At 45.6% G+C, this 8,880-nt stretch overlaps 1 protein-coding gene across 2 annotated transcripts in view; it reads right to left on the bottom strand.

Annotated features, from left to right (window-relative positions):
* Positions 1-480: 480 nt before the first annotated feature.
* LOC117032132 (putative MAGE domain-containing protein MAGEA13P) overlaps positions 481-8,880 on the bottom strand; it is a 106,947-nt gene continuing 98,547 nt past the window's right edge. Inside the window, exons 1-2 of one of the 2 annotated variants that reach the window (XM_033123503.1) lie at positions 5,189-5,319; positions 481-2,054 (exon numbers count right to left, since the gene is read on the bottom strand). In XM_033123503.1, the coding sequence (XP_032979394.1) occupies positions 947-2,002 (1,056 nt within the window). In that variant the 5' untranslated portion in view covers positions 2,003-2,054; positions 5,189-5,319 and the 3' untranslated portion in view covers positions 481-946. Of the gene's footprint in view, positions 2,055-5,188; positions 5,320-8,880 lie in introns of those variants that run through there. The other variant, XM_033123418.1, reaches the window with a different exon arrangement.

The raw sequence follows: 8,880 nt of genomic DNA, 5'->3' as shown, positions 1-8,880 counted from the left end.
TCAAGAGAACATCACACATTTTTTTTGGACATTCTTGCAGATGATGTGTCTAGAACACCTACTTCATATACTGTGTTCCACTGCACTGGGTTTTTACAAGAATTCAGGACACCGTCCATACCTACCCCAGGTGGAGATTTCTCTCTGGTTTATCCATGATCCCAAAGTAACTGCTAAATGCAGTTTTTTCTCAATGGTAAGACACACTCTGTGAGTGTGGCCCCTGCCACCACGACAATCATCTCCCACAGAAGGAATCTTCGTTTCCCAAAGCCCCCAACTGCAGGGGCTCAGGGCAGTTTTACTTGACTGCTCGCAGCTGGAGTCCCACCGCCTGTCCCCTTTGTCTTGTTTGTTAGCTCTCGGAGGACTAAAGAGCAAGCACTCAATTCATGTTTGGGGAATAAATGAGCCGGTGAGAAAGAGATTTCATTTAAGATTTAAGATTTAATTTCTCCTATAATCTTGAATAAGCCACACAAATATATATAATTTAATTTTACAGAATGACAGACTCAAAGGAATAAATGAATCCATAAATTCGCCATCCTGCATTTTTTTTCCTCTGTTCCTTGAAACTCTCTATTTTCCTGCTGGGCTTTCACAAGGAAATTCCTATGCTAATGGCATGTTATCTTGTGACAGATCACCGAAAAAAAGATGGGTGCAAAATTGCAAAACTCTTATTCTTAAACCTGAGAAACAGCTATCAATGTTGACCACTGTCATTCGTAAACTTGATTCTGAAGCTAATTAAACTTTTCATTACAAGGAACAACATTTGAAAAACAAAAAAACAAAAAACGATAAGTCTCCAAATCACCCAGATTGAACAGGAACACAAAGATGGTATATACTGTGTCCCCTCCAGATCCAGTCTGGCCCTCCACTACTTAGATCTTTGGCCATGGCCTTCAACGGAAAAGTGAAGAATCTTCCTCAGACTTCACTCAGGGCAGGAGACGCTGCTGGACGTGACACTGGAACTTTCCCTGGCCGTGGCAGTAGTATCATCCACAGCAGCTCTGGCCTGGGCTCGCTCTCTCTCATCTCTCAGGGCCTCCTCATACCAGTATGGGAAGGAAGTGGGATCAGTCCCACTGATCTTGGCGAAAAACTTCAGGACTTTCATCTTGCTGGTTTCAGCGTGGGCTCTTGGACCCCACAGGAACTCGTAGCGTGGAGGATCACTGTTGGGTACCTGCTGGTACTCCAGGTAATTCTCCTGCACTAAATCTTCAGTGATGAGCTTCCTGGGCTCCCCATAGATGAAGTCCTTCTTCCCAGCAAACACTCCCATCACTTTCAGCACCTCCCAGATTTTCTCCTCAGGGGCACGGTTACCCTCCATGAAGATTACGCCCAGGATAAGTATCAAGAGGCCGGTCTTCGGCATACCCTGGTCATCACTCAGCATCCCATCGTAGGTGAGGTCTAGCGTTTTGACGAGCACATAGGAATGGCTGGTGGGGTCCACTTCCTTCACTTCAATGCCAAAGACAACCTCCATGCACTCACAGACTTTCTCGAAGATCACAGGGAAGTGTTCCTTGTGCTCCTTGATGACACTCTTCAGCATTTCTGCCATGGTGATGGGCTCTTTTGTTATATACTTGACACTCAGGAACTGCACCAATTCAGCCACCTTCTTGTGGAGCACATCGTCGGTGAGCAAGGACTCAGGATCTGGTGGAGCCTGTGAGGTGCTGGGCGCCTCCTCTTCTTGGCTTCTAGAACTCTCATCAGATTGACTCACTGGACTGGCTGTGATGGCAGTGGGGGAGGAGCAGGCACTCTGAGAACTCTGGAGAGGACTCAGTGTCCCAGTGGCAGGCATCTCCTCTGGAGTGCCCTGGGTCAAAGAAGAGAGAGAGGAGGAAGAGGTGGTGGTGGCTTCCTCCTCAGCCATGGGAGCCTGCAAACCTAGCAGGCCTTGTGCCTCTCTTGGGGCCTGAAGGTGTTCCTCTAGCTTGCAGTGCTCACTCTTCTGACCATGAGACATGACTTGTGTTGGGGGCAGCTGGCAGGAGGGTGGGCAATTGGGACCCACAGACCTTGGGGAGAGAGGGAGAGTGTCAGTGACCTTAGCTGAGAAACTCACCCATGATGGCTCCGACAAAGGCAACTCATAGGTCTTTAGGGGTGTTTTCTGTCCTCACAGGGCTCCTGTTCTCCGGGCTGCTAAGAACTGAAAGGAAGTGAGACGGCTCCTCAGGGTGTGGCCAGCCAACACAGCCTGAGGATGCCAGGGCTGAAAGGCCGGGCAGGGTTAGGCCCTGAGGCGCCCTTTTATTGTGGGGTAGGTGGAACCCTTAGTAGACATTGGGGTGCACCTCACCTTCACTTCTGGTATTTCCTGGGCCTCTTCTAATAGGCTGGCCTGAGGACACGTGCCTCAGACCAAGGCCCTCACCTCCTAGTTGCTAGAAGAACTGAGGGGATACCTCAGGATGCAGACTACAGACACAGTCCTGCCCCCGTCCCCCCATGCTCACAGGAGGGATGGGGCCAGACTCTGAAGTCCCGCTTGTTTTGGGGTAGATAGTTCCCTCAGTGCTCACTCAAAATCCTAATCTTTCCCCTGTCAGGGAATGGGCTTCCCTCCTCTCACTTCCTAAGCAGAGGAAGTGAGGAGGCACCACGTCTAGCCATACTTGCCTAGGGCCTCCTCGGCCCCATAGAAGGGACCGTGTGGGCTTCAGTGGGGCCTCCTTTGTCTAGGGTAAGTGGGCCCATTACGTTACTAATCGTTACTCCTGAGAGGGCCTGCTCCCTTTCCCACCTCAGCTGACCTGACGGGCATCCACAGACTGAAGCCTCCACTCTCTGAGAGGAACCTCGTCCGCCACCCCTATGGTAGAAGGGATAGCCTACCACAACTGGCCATGTCTGCTTGGTATCTTCCAGGTATGACACCTGGGGCTGGGCCCATCTTTTCGGGGGTAGGGGTACCCTCAGTACTCCTTCAGAGTATTCAACTTTACATCTGGCAGGGCCTCAACTGTCCCCCCGCCAATACCTGTCGACTCGTCCTCAGACCTCCCTGAGACCACTGAGACAAAAGTGAAAAGACGCCACATCCAGCTCCTCCTGCCCAAGGTCTCGCAGGGCTGGCAGCAGGAGCAGGGCAGGTTTCTGTGGGTGCCCTCTCTGGAGTGGGGAGGTACCCTCAACCCTTTTCAGTGTAGTCACAATTATTCTAGACAGGGCTTAGGCCGTCTGCGTTCTGCTGACCTGAGACACCCTGCCTCAGGCCAGGGCGTCAATCTCCCTGAAATCACCATCAAGGCAGCAGAGGCTGGGGGGAGGTGCCTCTGCCTCACAGCTTTGCCCAAGGCTGACAACAGGGGTGAGCAGGCAGGCAGGCGGGGCTCTGTCTGTGTACACAGAAAAGTTTCCTTAGTCTTCCTTCAGCATCCGCATCTGGAAGCCTGCCCTTCCTCACAGTTCTCACTTGGATGCTTAGCAGGGCCTGGAACTCCTCTTCCTGCTGACCTGAGGCTAGCCCCTTCAGACCGGGGATCTCATCTCGCCGCCATCCCTGATCCCGAAATAGTGATGGGGAGGGAGGCTTATCCTTCCAGCACTGCCCAGGGTCCAAATTTCTGTGGGGACCTCTCCGGTTCTGAGGTGGGGGGTAACCTCAGTCTTCCTCAAGGTATTCATATTTACCGCTAATAGGGCCTGGGACCCCTTCCTTCCGAGGATGTGTCCTGTAGGTCAAGGCCACCATCTCTTGAGTCCCTGAAAGGTAAGTGGGGGTGGGAGGGCGCTTTGTCTGTCAAGCGTGCTTGGAGCCTCACAGGGTTGATAGCACAGGCAGGTGTCTGTGGGAACACCCTCTGGCTGCAGGGGGAGGTTTCTTCAGGATCCTCACCTTGACGACTGCCAGTATCTGGGACCCCTTACCTCGCTGACCTTAGTCCAGTCACCCCAGTTGAAGCCTGATCTCCTTCAGACTCCAAAGCTCGAAGTTGGGACACACTACATCCAAGGCCCCTGCGTAGGGTCTCCCCAGGCTGACATCAGGGGTGGAGTGGTATTGTGGGAGGTCCACACTATTCTGGGATGGGTGGAGCCCTCACTCCTCATGAGGGTTCTCCCGGCTCCTTGATTAAATACTCTCTGGGAGATTCCGCCCTCTCTGCATGCTGGGAGCGTTTGCCCAACTGCAACTCTTTTAGAGAAAGGTTTTGGTTCCCAGGCTAAATGCTAGATGGGCAAGCAGCAGCCCCCATGACAGGTGGTGGAGATTCACTAAAGACACCTACCTTTCCATGACGTGTCTTCACCCACCAGACGCAGATTTTGGAAACGTTTTGTTCGAAAAGCTTATTCTCTACACTGAAGTGACTGAGCAGCGTGATTTGGGGAGTTCCTGCTCTTTTGAGATTGTCTGGCTTTGCATCGTTCAGTACAGTCATGTCCACTTTTCTTAAGCCTCATTGAAATTAAGAAGTTATTTTACATCTCGACCCTGCCATCCCTGATCCGGAAATGGCAGGGACTCGGGGGAGGCTTGTGTGTTTGTTGTTCACCCTGATGCTTGCCATTAAATTTTTAGTCCATTCTTTTTATTCTATTAAAATATTGTTTTAAAAGGCCAGTCTTTATCACTAAAGTGGTTTCAGGTGGTTATCAGCACCGACTCTGGAGTCACACTGCATCAATCCAGCCAGTCTTGCCCGATATCTGATACTACCCCGGGGCTCCTGGCCTGTGGTCTGAATCGATGTCTCAGATTTGTGCAGTGAAGCAGGGGCCACAGTTTTAAAGGTTTCCTCCTACCTACGGTGTCATCTGCCATCTATTACAGGCTATGGACCCTCCCAAACTTCACTGGCGCCTCCCACACCCCCACCAGAAACACATACTAGTTCAACACAGGGGTTTCTCATGTTCTGTTGTTTAGATTTTGTTGTTGATATTTTTGGTAGGCTGAAAAAGCTCCCCCCACCCCAAAGCCTACCCCAGTCCCTAAAACCTATAAACGCTGCCTTCTTTGGAAAAAGAGTCTTTGTAGATGGGATTAATTTAATACTCTTTTCATGGGGGGGATTACCCTGGATTATCCAAGTGAGCCCTAAATGTAATCATATGTATCCTTTTAAGAGGGAGGCAGGAGAAGAGTCAACAAACAGAGGAGACAATGTGAACATGGAGCAGAGAGATGTTGGAAGATGCTGACCTTGAAGATTGTAGTCATGTTGCCACAAGCCAAGGAATGCCAGCGGCGACCAGAAGCTGGAAGAGGCCAGGAATGGATCCTACCCTACAGTCTCCAGAGGAAGTGCAACCCTTCTGGCACCTTGATTTCGGCCCAGTGCAACTGATTTTGAGCATCTGGCTTCCAGAACTGTAAGAGAATAAATTTCTGTTGTTTAAGCCATCCAGTCCATGGTAGTTTGATACAGCCGCCCCAGGAAAACGATACATCATTGTTTTCATTCTCCCTTTTACAGATTTCCAGGATTGATTTTGGGAGCGGAAGATAGCAGCACAAACGTCATTGTCCTTTTGGCAACTACAGGTAAGGCACTAAGTCTGTAAATAATTTCAGGAGACTTGACATGTTTACAATATTTTGTTTCACATTAGTGAATATAGTATACTTCTCTATCTATTTGGGACTTCTTAAAAAATCTGAATCTATCAGTAAACTGTTACATCTGTCTCCACGAAGAGCGCTTACATTTTTGTGATTTGTAAAATTTCGCTTAGGTAACTTTTGGATTTGTCGCTGTTGCGCGTGGGATATTTTCTATTATGTGTTCTAATTAGTTACGGTTTTTGTGTGGTAAGGCTCTTGATTTGGTGTAGTTACCTTCCATACACTATCTTTCTGAACTTCCTTATTTATTTGTATATTCCACAGGCCTATTCCTTTTACTTTTCTACGCAGATGGTCATATTGTTACCAAATAGCATCTCTTTCTTTACAATATTCATATCTCTTATTTATTTTTACATCCATAGCTCTGGCTCTGTGTTCCAGTGCAGGTTTGAACAGTAGAGGTGAAAGTCTATGTCTGTCTTGTTCCTGATTTCAATGAGAATGCTTCTACCATTTCACATCTAACTATGTTTGCTGTAGAATTGAGGAAAAGGAAGTTCTCTTCTGAGTTTGCCAGATGTTTGTACCATCAACTCATGTTGAATTTCTTTCATAGGTTTTTGCTATACCCATTGGAACAATCAAATGTTTTTTTTTGTTTTGTTTTGTTTTGTTTTTTTGTTTTTTTACAGGACTTTGTTGGGGAACAGTGTGTACTTCCAGGACTTTTTATTCCCCAGTCCTTTCAGTCTTAGTTGTGGAGGGCACAGCTCAGCTCCAGGTCCAGTTGTCGTTGTTAGTTGCAGGGGGGGACGCAGCCCACCATCCCTTGCGGGAGTCAAAGCAGCAACCTTGTGGTTGAGAGCCTGCACTCCAACCAACGGAGTCATCCAGGAGGCAGCTCAGCTCAAGGTGTCGTGTTGAATCTTAGTTGCAGGGGGCGGAGCCCACCATCCCTTGCAGGACTCGAGGAGTTGAACTGGCAACCTTGTGAGAGCCCACTGGCCCATGTGGGAATCGAACCTGCAGCCTTCGGAGTTAGGAGCACGGAGCTCCAACTGCCTGAGCCACCAGGACAGCCCAATCAAATGTTTTTTCTCCTCTAATTTGTTAATATGGGGGATTACAGTTCAAAGTATTTTCTAATGTTAAATCATGTTTTCATTCCTCGGCACCATTTATTTGCTCATTTAATTCACTGCTGTGTTGACTATGCTATTTTATGTAAGATTTATTTATTTACTGCTATGTGAATAGCTTGGCTCAAGTGTTTTTCTTTGTGTGGGTGGGGGCCAATGTTCTCATTTGGTTTTTGAATCAAGGAGAGCTGGCTAGGGACAATGAGTTGAATAATTCCCCCCCCCCTTTTTTTTTTTGCATGCTTTGGAAAAGTTCACAAAAGCTAGCAGTTCATTTTCCCTGACCTTGGTAGAAGTGGCCTCAAAATGGTCTTATTCTGGACATTTGAGAGTGGCTTAAATTTTAAATAGTTCCCATTTGTATTTTTGCATTGAAGTTGTTTTAATGGATCACTCTGGTTATTTATTTTCTAAGAAGTGGTCCATTTTACTGAGGATTTCAAGGTTAACGGCATGATATTTATAATAAAAAGTATTGCAGAAACTCCCGAACTTATACACCAGTAGAAAGAATAGTATAATGAAGGCAATATACGTGATATTCAGCATCAACAATTGTCAATACATGGCCAATGTGTTTCCAATTACCCCCCCACTGTCACCCCACCCCCCATTTCTGCAACTGGGACAATGTGAAGCAAGTCCACGGCATCACATCTAAGTATTTCAGCACACATTTCTAAAAGATAAGGAATCTTTTTAAAAGTATAAACTTAATACAATTATTAGTCCTAAAAATCTGTCATTAGTATCAAATATCCAGTTATTTTTCACAGTTATCTGAGAGCCTAATACTTTTAAAAATTTTAATTTCTTGGAATTGATGTCCAAATACGGTCTAACAACTCTGATTATATCCCTTAAGCCTTGTTTTCATCTATAGATTTCCTCCATATCACCGCTTTCTCCTTGCATTTAAAAACAAAAGTCTTGTGTTTTGCCCTATTTCCCATGGTCTGGATTTTGCTGACTGTGACACTTTAGTATGCTTAAACGGGTTCTTCAGGCCCCTATATTTCTTTAAATTGAGAGTTAGAGGTAGAAACTTGATCAGACTGGTTTTTGTTTCCTTCCTTCCTTCCTTCCTTCCTTCCTTCCTTCCTTCCTTCCTTCCTTCCTTCCTTCCCTCCTTCTTTCTTTTCTTCCTTCTTCCTTCCTTCCTTCCTTCCTTCCACAAGACCACTCCATAGGTGATGCTGAGTACCTCCATTGGGAGGTATATAATACCTGGTTGTCTCCTTTTGTATTGATGATAATGACTTTTATTTATTAATCCCTTAGGGTTCACAGAATGATCATTCTCTCATTTCTTAGTTAACGTAAACCATTTTATACAGGCATACCTCATTGATATTGCAGGTTTTGTTCCAGACCACAGTCATAAAGCGAGTATCGCAATAAAGCGAATCATGATCTTTTTGCTGGTGGAAGGTCTTGCCTTCCATTTGTAAAAAAATGCAACATCTATGAAGCATGATAAAGCAAAGCACAATAGAAAGCTTGTGTGTAGATACATTTTTCTGTCCATAGTTTGGTTGTCCTGAAGGGAACTTGTTGTGTTCCATTATATTGAAATCTTTGCTGCATCTAAATTTTGTACAAATTTACTTAACTTGTTTGTTCCTGCTTTTCTCTTTAGTAATTGATCATATTTGCAACAATGTGTTTTAAGTGTTTTCCAAGGAATGGCTTGTATGAGTTGGCTCTGCTGTTTTCTATTTCATTAATTCTGCATTAATCTTTATTACTTCCTGGTTTCTGCCTCTTTAGATTGAATATGCTATTTATTCTGTAGCTTCTTGACTTGCTTGGCTGTTTTAAATGTTTCTCGTTTCCTAATACATCTCTTTAAGCCTACACTTCTCACTGAGTACCACTTGAGATGTATCACACAGAGTGTTGTATAGCTTCATGTTTATTGTTCGAATATTTTACAAGTTGAGTATATCACTCTTACTTATGCTATTAAAATTTCTATTTTTTGTTCTCTTAAAAATATGTTTCACAGAGTAAAAGATTTTAATTTTGATGAGGCCTAATTTGTCATTTTTTCCCCTTTTATGGATTGTGCTTTTGGTTTCAAGTCTCAGAACTCTTTGCTTAACCTGAGTTGCAATGATATCTTCCATTTTTTTTCTAAATTTTTTAGTTTTGCACTTTATGTTTACATCTATGACTCATTTTGAA

This window comes from Rhinolophus ferrumequinum, chromosome X (genome assembly GCF_004115265.2).
Source record: "Rhinolophus ferrumequinum isolate MPI-CBG mRhiFer1 chromosome X, mRhiFer1_v1.p, whole genome shotgun sequence".
Lineage (NCBI taxonomy): Eukaryota > Metazoa > Chordata > Mammalia > Chiroptera > Rhinolophidae > Rhinolophus > Rhinolophus ferrumequinum.
The sequence above is the reverse complement of the archived record's forward strand: the minus strand, read 5'-3'. Positions and strand labels throughout refer to the sequence as shown.